Source organism: Botryllus schlosseri, chromosome 14 (assembly GCF_051294905.1).
Source record: "Botryllus schlosseri isolate E-star chromosome 14, Bs_hap1, whole genome shotgun sequence".
In the NCBI taxonomy this organism is placed as follows: Eukaryota; Metazoa; Chordata; class Ascidiacea; order Stolidobranchia; family Styelidae; genus Botryllus; species Botryllus schlosseri.
Window position 1 is genome coordinate 18324383 of NC_137249.1, and position 14250 is coordinate 18338632.

Here is a 14250-nt window from a genome sequence, read left to right on the forward strand (position 1 = left end):
TCCCAGTAAATCTACCAGATTTTTTACAGTGCAGATAACGAAAGAAGAGATACAAAAAGAAAGCCTAAGAGCAATTTACAAGAAGGTAATTGCTCGAAAAAGAAGCCGAGATCCAGCGCCCTTATGGGTGAACTGGAAGAATGTATTCAGCAACACGCTTAGGCCCGCTGAACGAAACTTTAATTGGGAAGTTGGGCATAACACCCTATATACAAAAGACAGAATGTACGAAAGACTTGGCACGCACAGTTCGGAATGTGAATTCTGTAACACAGGTATCGAAAACATCAGACACCTCTTTGTCAGATGTCAAGTCACCAAAGCAATTATAACCCGACTACTGCAAGCCTGGGATAAAGCGGCAAACGAATCTTCAACGCAGCCTTCAGAGAAGCTCATCGTAGGGCTTAATCTGCCTGACAGCCCCAAAGAAAATGCACTGCTTCAAATAATTACAATTTTCAAGCAAGCAGTATGGAGAATGCGAAACAAACGCGTGTACGAGGGAGTTCAGCCGAGTGTCCTCTGGCTGGAAAAGTCCATCACTTTACGAATACAAAACAAAATCAACCAACAGAAAGATATACTTGGACCGATCACCACTGCGACACTGGCGCAAATAAGACGAACCTTTCTAGAATCAACCTAAACGATCATGCTCCGTAATTTTCATCAATATTTTAATTTACAATCAATATTGTGATCAAATGCTTTTGTAACACTATGTTGCATGATGATGTTAGTTCGCAAAAAGTTTAGGAAACGTCTCTCTATTTCCAATTATACGAAATATGCCTTTCCAAAGATTGAAACAACATTGAAGAGATTATAATAGGCCTGCTTGCATTTAATGAAGACATTATGTCAAGTTTGTGCTGTATGTAATGTTTCCTTACGTTCAATAGTATGATGAAATATGTGTTGCATCATTTAATTTTCATGATGATGTTAAATCTTACATCGTGTAAGAAACGCCTCTTTTTGATTTCAAATAAACGAAAGATGCCTTTTACTAAAGATTTCCGTGGGGAGGGGCACTTCAGGAGTTTCAACCATTTTTCGTCGTCAGGTGTGCCTGGCTGTGTTTGAATGTTAATCCTAGTCGCACGATCACTCGATATCGCAGGATGACGGTAACTTGATGCATGTACGCTGGACGAGTAGCCTATATGTACCAATACCAATACCATTTCAACCGTATAATTAGATACCAGAGAGATTAGGGTTGTGTCACGCTCGAGCGAGCGATTCTATTAATCTTCAACACAAATCTCCGTGATGACAACTTCACAATTCGATACAAATGTTCCATTTTAAAGAGAGAGAAAGAGCCTTTTATCATATGTTTCTTATGCTGCAATACGACCAATCGAGGTTTACAGCCTTTCGCCTTGAAAAATAGTATCATCATTGTATCGGAACTATTATTTTCGTTATTAAGATAATCCTACTGTCATGGGTGGCGTATAATTTCGATACATAAACGCCTGTTAAACGGGTCTGCGGACCTGTGGCCCTCGCGATAATGTTTGCACGAGACAAGTGATGTGGCATAGCGGAAACTGTCCATAATCCTAGCGCTTTCGTCTATTGGCCAGCAACCACCGCAATCTTTATGATGAGGTCAGGCTCAACACCATCAATTATAGAGGGTATCGTTAAGCGTGCTCTGGCCCCTCTTCATCCGCGCGTAAATCTTTCGCCTTTTACTAAAGATTTCCGTGGGGAGGGGCACTTCAGGAGTTTCAACCATTTTTGGTCGTCAGGTGTGCCTGGCTGTGTTTAGAATGTTAATCCTAGTCGCACGATCACTCGATATCGCAGGATGACGGTAACGTTCTGCATGTACGCTGGACGAGTAGCCTATATGTACCAATACCAATACCATTTCAACCCGTATAATTAGATACCTGAGAGATTAGGGTTATGTCACGCTCGAATCGAACGCCTGTTAAACGGGTCTGCGGACCTGTGGCCCTCGCGATAATGTGTGCACGAGACAAGTGATGTGGCATAGCGGAAACTGTCCATAATCCAAGCGCTTTCGTCTTTTCGCCAGCAACAACCGCAATCTTTATGATGAGGTCAGGTTCGACACCATCAATTATACAGGGATTCGTGAGGCGTGCTCTGGGCCCTCTTCATCCGCGCAATCTTTATGATGAGGTCAGGCTCAACACCATCAATTATACAGGGTATCGTTAAGCGTGCTCTGGCTTCTCTTCATCATTCGAACAAAACTTTCGCCTTTTACTAAAGGAATTTTTGGCTGTTATAAGGAGGTAGTAGAAGGGGTGTTAACCCCAGCGCTCTGTAGCGCTGTGGTATTGAGGTTTGAAGTGAGATGGCGGAGGACGACGTGGCAAAGGGTGCGGCCCTGCAAACATATGCGACGGTTACAACAGGACTCGATATTGTTGACAGAACATGTGATCTTGGTTTGAAGTTCCGCAAGCTCCCAGAAGAAAAGGAATTACTGGAGGTTCTGAAAACAATTGGTGTCTCCATAAGAGTACTTGACGGAATTGTGCAATTTCCGACAGGACAAATAGATCTGACCTTCGATGAAAGACGAAACGCCGTAGAGGCGAACCGAAGAATCAATGAGCTAAAAGCCGAAGGAATCTCCTTACCAGCTCACCGACTCTATGTCCGTGATAAGATGCCAGTCTACTTGAATTGGGTACCGATTCGAATGACAGACGAGTGCATAAGGAAATACTTTGAAGAACATCATGGCCAGATCAGTGAGATAACGCACCAGAAAAACAAACTAGGAATCAAGAATGGAATCAGAAGAATCCTACTGAATAGGGAAGCCCTAGAACAAAACCCGATAAAGAGCTACATTACGATCTGCGCGACAAGAATATATGTGAGATACTACGGGCAGACACACACGTGTGGATATTGCAATGAGCCTGGACATCTGTACAGACAATGTCCAGCAAGAAACCCCCAAATAGAGGTTATGGTAAAAACCAAGAAGGATGAAGACGTGGAACAACAAAGTTCTCACGAAAGTGACGAGATAGGGAAGGATTCCCACGAACCTCCAGCACAAGAAACCTGCACCACACCCTCGCAGGAAGAAAATCGCCAGACCGAGATCAATCAAGCTGACAATCAAGACCGCGTCAAACAGCCAAGCATTACCTTAAAAGGTAATGAGCAGAACACGGAACGGGCGTCGCTCAACATGTCGAAACCAGATCCGAACACCAAGAACGCAAATAAAAGGAATCGAGAAAGCGCCGAATCCGACGAAAATATATTACCCTCCAGAAAGGCCGTGAGCCTGTCGATTGCTGAACCAATGACATCGAGCTGCTGCTTAAGCTGCAAGAAGCCAATAACCTTGCCTGACGATCGAAACATCTACGATTGCCTGTACTGCGGCATGGAACACGTAGTGATACGCTCCTGTTGCGATAGAGAAATTAAATTTGTGATAACTGCAAAACAATTTTACGAGAGCAATAAGATCAAATGCCCGATGTGCAGCAGAGAAGGGATCATTGCGAAATGCTGCTACAACCTTTTAAAGAAAACGAGAATGAAAGGAAAAGGCGACTGTCCGGGTTGCAGCACGCAAGAAAGCAGAAGTCGAGATTTCTTTTCCTAACAAGAACAATGGATCGACTGACAGTGATAACGCTTAACGTAAACGGCCTAAATAACAGCACGAAGAGATCCCTGATATTTGATTATCTCAAGAAATCAAATGCAGATGTATGTTTTATGCAAGAAACCCACACCACCCTAGAAACAGAATTGATTTGGGAAAAAGAGTGGAGTGGCAGATCCTTTTGGAACTCGTACGATGAAAATTCTGCAGGCACTGCAATACTGCTGAGCCCGAGAAGGCCTGATATAAGAATAATCGGAACACATAAAGACCCAGAAGGCAGAATAATCAACATTGATACAATAATAGGAAACGTCAAGTTACAACTGACAAACATATATGCACATACTGATAGCGTAAAGAAAAGACCACAATTCTATAGGATGGCCCGAAGCACGTTCAAATCATCAAATAAGATCATAGCCGGAGACTTCAACTCTGTTGAAGAACCAGAGATTGACAGGATCAACACGGTTCCGTTGAAAGACAAAAAAGATACGGAGGCCTTGAAAGAAAGCCTGAAAATAACGGGAGTGAAGGATGCCTTCAGAAGTCTGTACCGAACCAAAAAAGAATTTACATACAAGTATGATGAAATATGTGTTGCATCATTTAGTCTTCATGATGATGTTAAATCTTACATCGTGTAAGAAACGCCTCTTTTTGATTTCAAATAAACGAAAGATGCCTTTTACTAAAGATTTCCGTGGGGAGGGGCACTTCAGGAGTTTCAACCATTTTTCGTCGTCAGGTGTACCTGGCTGAGTTTTGAATGTTAATCCTCGTCACACGATCACTCAATATCGCAGGATGAAGGTAACGTGATGCATGTACGCTGGACGAGTAGCCTATACGTACCAATAATACACTTCTATTTTGGGAGGAAGCGTGAAGCATGAACTCGACATTTTTCGTCGCATTTCGACACCGATGTGTCACTTGAGCGATAATGTGAACAATCAGAAGATTTCGGATACGCCGAGTCAAGTCAAGTCATTTTAGCAAAATGACTCGAGTCAAGTCAAGTCATACGAAAAAGGTGACTCGAGTCTGACTCGAGTCACGTCATGACTCGAGTCATCCCATCTCTGGTGACTTTATCCCAACATTGCCTTACCATACCAATTCCAACATGATCATCTTTCGGAACGGTCATGTAGGGGTGATGCGAATATTAGGATTCGGTAATTTCCGTGATTCTGCCACCCTTTCTCATGTTTATTGACTTTTGGTGTGTCGACTTAAAGGTCCTTCAAGAACTTGCCATTGACTGAATTCTCATCCCCTCACTTTGAGCATAGCCCAGTAGCATTTTGTCATTTGGCGTGAACAATTTGAACAATAGTAAAAGAAAAATGTCATTAGCTTTGACACCACAAAATATTGTGTCCTGGTTTTACTGCACCCTCGCCGCCCCATTCAACCAAGATATGTTAGCCATGTTGGTTTCGCAGGTGACCGAATGCCCAACTCATTATGCGCGATGAACAACAGCCCTTGGCAGAAGAGGCCGAATATGCGTATGTAGATGATGGAATAAATGTGTTTCTTGTACAATGTACACTTTGAGCTCATGAAGAAGGCACGAAGGGTGATGCTGTATTCAGATGCCATAAAATGCGATGGAGCGTCAGTGGCGTAGCAGCCACTTGGCAGTTCTGGCTCTGCGCCAGGGGCGGCAGGCTCCAAGGGGGCGGCAAAAGAGGCTGCACAGTGTACTGTTTACAGCCGGCCAAAAGCAGCGTAATTGGTAGTCCTATAGCTGGCGCCCCGTGAGCTGAAATTTAATCAAACTGGTCTCAATCGAAAGCTAGTGTAGCGCTGATTCCGAATATGTTAACATAGCAATGGAACCACTCCAAAATAGCCGTCAAGGTCGATTCTTCCTAACAATCGGAGCACCGCAACACAACACAATGACCAATTGACCATGATAATGGAAATTATATCGAGCGATTATTTGGAAAAATGCCGATTTTCAAACCAGCGCTTAAATTGTATTTCCGGAATCAGGGCAACTATAGCTTTCGATTCAGATCAGTATTGTTAAATTTGAGCGCTCGGAGGGCCTGGCCAACTATAGGATGAACATGACCATTCACAAAGTTTGCTGCTTTTAGCTGTCTCAGCAGTAGACTTGTCTGGGTATTCAAGTGTGACAACTAAGTAGCCCATCTATCCGCAGGTTAGTGATTTATACTTTGGGTTACGATTTGGTAAAGCAGACCGAGATAGCTATGCTGACCGAAAACTTCGTCATATAGGTCTATACAAAATACATGTAGGTTCAATTGTCCATATAGGCGCTTAAATGACTGGCGTCGAATGTTCCTGTCTTGGCAATCTGAACCTCACAAGTCAGATACCATCCTGCACGGAAAAATTATAAGCAAGTTAAAAAATAACAATTTGAAATCGTGTGATCTTATAGTTTAGTACGTTTGGCGATTCTATATTTTTATATAGCAGACAGGAATTCGCGAAATAACATTAGGCATACGTAACGAAGTCATACCCACGGATCCGCCCGCCCGAAGATGTTTAGAGAGAGAGAGAGAGAGAGAGTCTTTATTTTCATCCAACCAAAATACATAACAAACGACAATGATGGTGGTACAGAAAATATACATGCACAGTATTCGGTATTAGATAGGAATGATCGATAAGACCGTGAAGGTCATCGAGTCCAGAGGTCTCAAACTCAGATGTGCTCGCGGGCCAATTTCCTAATTTGTGATGAACCGCGGGCCGCAGCATCAATAAATAGGGGTATTCAATCTATAATATCCAACTAGGCCTTATTTAACGGCACCTTGCAGACAGGCATTCCACAACCATCGAGAAAATGCAATTTACTAATATACTATTCACGCTTGGCACGAACAAATCACATTTTCAAATATTTGAATGAAATAGTTGTTGTGCCGGGCATAATTTGTTAGAAATAATGAGTTTAGACATCATGCAAGACGATGCATCATGACATCGTAAAAGCTGTCGAGTTGTAATATTGCAGTTAGTGGACCTTTGAAATGCCACAATTTTACGTAGAATATTTTAGAATTCACCAAAGATTGATCTGATATCAGAGCATGTGAGCGGTGTAGCCTAATCGGGGTTTCTGATATACTCGTGATAAGTATTGGCTATTGTTACTGTCATTGCCAAAGTCAAATTAAACCAGCGTTAAGTTTTCTTCGATTAATATTGGAACAGTAATAGCATTGTTTCTTAACCGTTTTAGCGATCGTACCCCTTGTACTTTCAATTAGATTTCCAGTGCCCCCTGTCGATTTTCAACACAATTCTGATATGGGTCCTATAACAATCAGAAAGCCCATTCACATAAAACCGCGCATAGCGCGAATAATATTTTCCAGATGAATAAATTAGCCCAAAAAGTATTCCACAGATTATAGGACAATTTCCTCAATGCATCTGGTACCCCCTATGGTTCTTTGTACCACGAAGGGGATACGGACCCCTGGTTAGGAACCCCTGGAATAGAAATGACTAATCGCGGAAGAATCCATTGGTGTTGCAGCTGTGGAGCGTACCACTACCTTACTCGCAAACGATAATAACATGGACAGAGAGCACAAACAACATCCAGGATGTAAATATACGTCACGGGGGCCACAGAATGCCAATGGTTTCAATACAGAGCTGATTAGATTTATATCTATATTCTATATACCCTACGCAACGCAAGCTAAGGGATTTTGATATATTACTATTCCCCACGACAGCTTCCAAGATTTTTGCGTCCGTAGGATTGCCAAGTCACTATTCCGGGAGTCAAGTCCTTCTCTGATTTTAACGTTCGACCCTACTCAACTCGAGTCACTTTTAGTTTATCACTCAGTCAATCCAAAATCGAGTAATTTGACGAAAGGTCGCACCACACAAAATCACAATTTTCAGTCACGAATCATCAACGGTTCATGTTTTGTCACCATGAACCTGAAATGTGGCGTGATAGCGATCTTCCACTGCATGCTAGATTTTAGGAAGCGATGTGACAGTGAAGTTTGTTTAGATTTCAGGTTTTTGTAGTAGTTTTAGAGAGAACTTTAAGTTCCTAAATCTAAAAAAAGATATATGACACTAGAATATATTGTCGAATACTTGAAATTGAAAAATGCCTTCGCGGGCCGCACAAAATGTTCTCGAGGGCCGCATGCGGCCCGCGGGCCGCGTGTTTGAGACCTCTGATCTAGTCTGATCACACCAGCATCAAACAGATACACTTGACTCTGAATAGTCTGGCTGTAAAAAATGTTTAGTTAAAAAAGGAAAATAGAACAAAAATTAAACGATGGTAGCAAATGGTCAATGAAGCAATGTCTGGGCGAGGTAGGGCAACAGGTAGTGTTAGTAGTATAACGACAGGAGGTGATCAAGTAGGTCTTTTTTGAATCTATTATATGGCAATTCACGTATATGTGGTGGTAATTCATTCCAGATGATAGGTCCCGAGTAGTCGATAGATCTCTTAGTTAGGTTGCTATTGGGTGGGAGTAAGTAGATATTTCCCTTTGACGAGGATTAATTATTATTGACGGGTCCTACCTTTTCAAACACACCTCACTCTGCTCTACCGGTAAATCAGATTAACTGAGCAGAGAGAGGATAAAAATTGATAGCAATATATATGCAATTCCCCGTCATATTGACCGGTTCAATCATGATCGAATGATATAAATAGGCACGTAAAGCTGACTCAGCAGCGGACACACAATGTAGACGAAAAGTAGCGATAAACAGCGAATAGCGTGGGGGGGGGTCTGGGGGGGGGGGGGGCGAAGGCCACCAGAAGTTCGGTTTGTCACCCTATGAGGGGAGAAAGACCAACGTTTAGGGGGCCTGACGAAGTGCTGTTACGGCCCTGGGTCTACTTAGTACTTAGGGGGCGGCATTTTAAGCGAGAGCCAGGGGCGGCAGCGCATGCTGCTACGCCAGTGTGGAGCGTAGCCTGGAGGCGTTCAAACTTGCTTTTCTTTAGTTTAATGCAATAATACAATTAGTGCTCCCGTTTTTGTTGTTTTTACGTTTGTTTTTATTAGTTATAAATCACACTGCTATAATTGCCTAAAGTTTCCATGATTGATTGTTGATTGAGTTCCATTGTAGTTTTTATAAAAAACTGGCGAGTTGCTCGCTTCTTTCAAAAAATCTTTGGAAATGAAATTTCCATGAAAAAACACTTAGCTTACTCGAGTGTTTTCATGCGGCTCCATACGTACTCAGAAAATTGAAATGCAGCTCCGACACCCAAAAAGGTTGGGAACCACTGATCCCAACAGTTTCATACGACATTAGGTTTGCGTAGGGTTTCCCATATTATAATCAAGATATCGGGGCCCACGAAAAAAAATTCAAGGTCAATAAAAAATCTTTCCCAAGACTCTACTTTATGTTGATTTATAAAACGATTTTGTGTCGTCTACGAGATTGCTCCATTTTGAATACATATGTTACACGTTTTGCAACAAACTTTGTTATAATATTGAGTGGCACAAATGGCACGCGCGCCGGGGTTTGCCGACTCCTGACTTGTACTGTAGGCCTACTGTATCCATTATATCAGTTGGCGGTATTCAATCGGAATTTCAAATATTTTTGATCAGCCTGACGATATGACACCCTGTCACGATGTTTCCTCCTGCTAACTCTAGAACTGCACCGAGTAAAGATTTTTATAAGAGGCACGGCGCAGCATAATCAATTTGCGAGTTATTTAGCAAACATCCATCCATATTAAACGAATATACCTGCGGCTGCGGCGACTGGGAGGCCAATCACACGAGGGAAAATTATACAGGATTTTCCTCAGTAAAATTGACATAACGTTTTGGTCAACTCAGTGCCACGCATCAGCCACCATCGTCGACAGATTGGGGAACTGCAATGGAATGCAAAATCTATCAAATATGATGCGGAAATACGTTGCTAGAGTATGGAAAATGGTGATTTGTTATGGACCGAGTGAGGCGTGCACGGAACAAAGCAATTTCCTGTTTTATACGATACCAGACCATGCCCTTGTTATGTCACAGAGCTATATCCGTTCGTTGTATCCGTTCGGCATTTCTCAATATTACGTCACAATATGAGAATTCCATACATCTAGATTTCTAGTTTGGTAAACCGTATTTACTGACTCAGTCTAAAAGCTGAAAGTGTACCGAATTAAGAAATATAGAAATTTTTTTGTCACGATGTTGTAGTTTTGTACTTCTAGAATACTATCTGAATGACATTGTCAAAAATCAGAGCAATGGCGTTCTGCATCGATGATCAACATGTGTCGATCGGTTTGCCGCCATTCCATGTTTTACGTAATTACGTGAGGACGATGTAATTTTGGCGATGTCAAGTTATGCTATGAACGCATTTGGTGATAGACCGGTATTGTTATTTTTGCCGAGTGACTTGAATCTGACTTGAACTCGAAAATGAACAGCGTGTCTTAACATGATTTCATCATGTTTCAGATCCACGATCTAGATATAGTACCTATTATCCAAGCTACATCGAATTTCGATCTGAATTTCAATCTCTTAAAGCGAAGGATTCCTCCGAACCGAAGGTGAGCCATGCTATCAGTAGATGTTGATTGCAAAATTCGGGTTGCTCAGAAATTTTTTTTTTTTTAGATTTTACTGGCTTCTTGATAAAATTGTTATATTGGCTATAGAATTGTGCTGCACGTCACATTTGGCTATACTCTAACATGTCAAAGTGTCGTTATTAAAGTAGAAAGTTTCGGAGTACGGTAGCCAGTAGATTTGAATGAAATATTTTTCAACAGCCCTAATGCAGGCCTATACATGTGGTGAAAAAAGTAGTACTAAGATTATTACAAAATAGGGTTGAGTACAACAAAAATTCGAGCTCAGTAGCTTAAGTCAAGGTTTTAAGGTAATTAGAAAAATGTAAGCCTTTACCTTTGATCACTTGACACGTTTCAATATATGTTTGATCACAATACGAGAAATTTCGAGGCAGTCACATATTCTGATATGATAGTTTTGTTCTCACTGGCATTTCGCAACTGCAACTGTTTAGAAAACAAGCATTTTGATACCTTCTTTTCCTGTGATTGCCTGCAAATGCTACATCCTTCTCTCTTTGCGTTGACAACAATGATACATATTGTAATTAGGAATAAATTTTCGGCACTTCTTCGTTATTCCCCACACATCCAGAAGTAGTATATTCATATTGAAATGAACCCGAATATTTTCGGCTGACACTCGTCAGGGGTGATCGTCAGCAACTAGTAGAGAATTGGAAAGAACAATGTGTGTCAGCCGAAAATATTCGGGTTCATTTCAATATGAATATACTATTTAATTGTATATTGAAGTTCTGTACCTCCAAGAAGCTCTTCAAACATCCAGAAGTGATCACCATGAAACCAATAAATGATTACCATGAACATGTGACAATTTATAAACGTCAAAATAAATTCTTTTTCACACTGGGATCAGGGCTAGGGGAACATTATGGCCCGGTGGGAGATATTAGGGTCGGGGAAGGCAATATATTAGGGTCGTGGTAAGGGAGTATTGGGGTCGTGATCGTAGGGTTCGGGAAGGGGGTATTAGGTTGGGTTAGGGTCAAGGTTGGGATATCCTAAGATTAGGGTTGCGGAAGGGGTTATTAGGGTGGGTTAGGATATCCTAAGATTAGGGTTGTGGGTGAAGGTGCTAGGGTAGGTTAGGGTCAAGTTTGAGGTAGGATATCCCGAGATTAGGGTTTAATTTGGGGTCACGGCATCCCAAGATTATGGTTTGGAATATTGTAATCTTCACCCCCAACCCTAAGATATCCTTGACCCTAATGTCCCCAAACCTTATCTTAGGATATCCTAACCCTAATATCTCCTCCCCCATTCCTAATATCCCCAACCCTATCTTAGGATATCCTAACCATAACCCACCCTGATATCTCCCGACCCTAATATCCCTACCCTAATCTTAGGATATCCTAACCCATCCAAATCTCCCCCTCTCCCATCCCTAATATACATCTATCCCACCTCAACGCGAAAAACAATTCATTTTGACGTTTATAAATTTTTCTGTTCATGTTCATGGGGAAACATTTATTGGTGTCATGGGGATCATTTTTCCGATGTGTGGGGAATAACGAAGAAGTGCCAAATTTTCTGCTTCTTAGCTAATAATTGAATAATGAATCGATTAATTGATATTGAAACAAAGACAGAAAATGACATGCATCAACACATATCATGCAAAATAGACTGACAATACGTACACTGCTTGCTTTTAACTATAATAGCGAGTATCTGGGTGATTTGCTTCCCTAGTTGAATATTAAGCACGGAGTTGAGTATTTGAGTACCTCCAGTATGATGTCATAACAGTACAGTAATATTCAGCTGGAAAATTTTCAAAAGACTCTCTGTCATATAAATTGCCAATATTGTTAGTTGCATCTAAATACTAGTAGGCTTAACAATTGCAAATTATACATTCAGAATCCGATCTAAGCTACTTAACCTTGAAAATATCAGGTACCGGTATGCTAAAAGGCCTCATGTCACTAACATTGGGAGCAATCTTGCTAGGTGGTAATGCTGCCTACAATAGTGGTTCTCAAACTTTTTTAGCTACACTACCCCTTTATGATAGTGAAAAAATTCATGCTCCCCTTATCATCATTTCACAAAATGGAACCAGAATGCTACCAGTTCCAGCGGATGGTTTGATGGCATGGAAGGTCATGACTAGGGCGTTTTTTTTACCTAAAAGACAGGGTTTCACGTTTTGAAGGATGTGGCGCTGAGCCCGGAAGATCAATTTGACTCAATTTCCACGAGTAGGGTATGGAATGAACCAAATTTAAATCCCAATCATCTTTCGAAATAGAGTGTTCATTGGGGCAACATCATATAATAGAGTTCACGCATGCGTGTAGGAAGAGTGGTGTATTTTTAACACGTTTTCATCTTTTAGATGTCTGATTGGTTCAAAATATGGATGGAGACTAGAGGACGCCAGATTGAGGAAGATGCGAGAAGTGAGTGCTGAGGCAGTGTCTGTTTCTCCCTTTGTCGACTCCCAATAAAGCACCGGTGCTTTAACCAAGTTTGCCCACTCAAGCTCAATCCTTCTTCGTCAAGTGCTTATGCCTTGCTTCAACGCACTTCGGACACTGTTTCTTAACCTTTTTCATACTTGTACTCCCCGAGTTTTAAATATTATTTCTCGTACCCCAATTTCATTTTAAGACAACTTACTATGTTGCCTGTATTAATATTGAAAATACCACAGCCGTGAAATCGCTCATAGCGCTAAGATAATTGTCAAGTTGTATAAATCTGCCCATAAAATATTCCACGTTTTCTTAGCTTGCGAAACAATATTGGGCTAGTGCACAGCCCCCGATTCCACAACCCTCGAGGGGTCCATGGACCCCTGGTTAAGAATCCATGTGACTGACCGAATACTGCGTGAGTGGAAATCCAGATTGCTCATTTTTGATTGAATATTTGCTTTTCAGATGGCGTATCCTCATCCGAAATTTGGATTGATCCGGACGAGGAAAGGTTAGTAGCGTTTGCTTCGTGGAGTAGATGTAGGCCTACATGTGATATGATATCTGTACCAAATTATTGAACTGATTTTGATGTAAATGATCTCATGAAAGCAGATTTCCAATACGCTTGCCTAAAGGCATGTTAACAAAACGACAATGCATTATGGAAATAATGTCATATCTTTTCATCTAGGAATAAAATATGACTAGAGCCTGGCCAATTATCAGATTGCCGATGATTGCGAATCGATCTGGCACTTTGCAAGAAATATCGGTATAGGCCAGTAGAGGTAAAAAGTATCGGCAATTTTCGTGACCGCACAAGATGGTAGTAAGAAGTAGAATATTATGCTGCATCTAGACCAGTGGTTCCCAACCTTTTTCGACTCATCGCCCCCTTTTCAAGCTCAACGCTGATCATCGCCCCCCAAATTTTGTGAACCGAAAAATCGGTATACAAACTGTAATCACCGGCGGGTTGACTAAAAAAAAAGGTCAACTTTGCCGTTCGATGTCGAATTTTACACTTTTGCAACTGAATTTTTGTGGGATGACTAAAAAAAAGGTCATTACTCCGACTTGACTCCAATATAGCCGTTTTAACGCGTCATCGCCCCCTCTATCGTCCCCTTCGCTATTTTCGCCCTCCGTCGCCCCCTTTGTCCATTTTCGCCCCCCTATCGCCCCCTTCGTCATTTTCGCCCTCCTAGACCGCCAAATCGCCCACGTTGGGAACCACTGATCTAGACTGTGAATATTGATCTATTTCTTGTATCTTAAAGGCAGCTCTCAGGCAATCTCGGATTATCCTTGATTGATTGATAATCCGATAATTACCAACGAAAAACTCAAATAACTCCGCTTCTACTGGCTGGAATTGAGTCAAATTTGTTTTGCATCGTCTTTGAAGACAGCTCAACAATTTCATGGGGTTGACAGAAAAATTTGATTTTTTTTTAAATTTTCCGTAATAAATAAGCATTTTTATATGGATCTGCGTAGTCCTAAACTTGTTAGAATCAAGCCAAATTTGGTGTGCAGATTTTTTAGGG

At 41.5% G+C, this 14250-nt stretch overlaps 1 protein-coding gene and 1 non-coding gene across 2 annotated transcripts; both read left to right on the forward strand.

The window, feature by feature from the left end:
- The first annotated feature begins 1665 nt into the window (after positions 1 to 1665).
- LOC145456612 (U5 spliceosomal RNA) lies at positions 1666 to 1778 on the forward strand. The gene has a single exon (XR_013920671.1). It is a non-coding gene; the product is annotated as a U5 spliceosomal RNA (small nuclear RNA).
- A 438-nt stretch (positions 1779 to 2216) lies between these two features.
- Positions 2217 to 3965, forward strand: LOC145454914 (uncharacterized). The gene has a single exon (XM_080332848.1). The coding sequence runs from the start codon at positions 2345 to 2347 to the stop codon at positions 3623 to 3625; it is 1281 nt and encodes a 426-aa protein (XP_080188974.1). The 5' UTR covers positions 2217 to 2344; the 3' UTR covers positions 3626 to 3965.
- Positions 3966 to 14250: the final 10285 nt, after the last annotated feature.

Coding starts and splice junctions, on each gene's coding strand:
- LOC145454914 (XM_080332848.1), top strand. CDS start 2,345: ATGGCGGAGGACGACGTGGCAAAGGGTGCGGCCCTGCAAACATATGCG.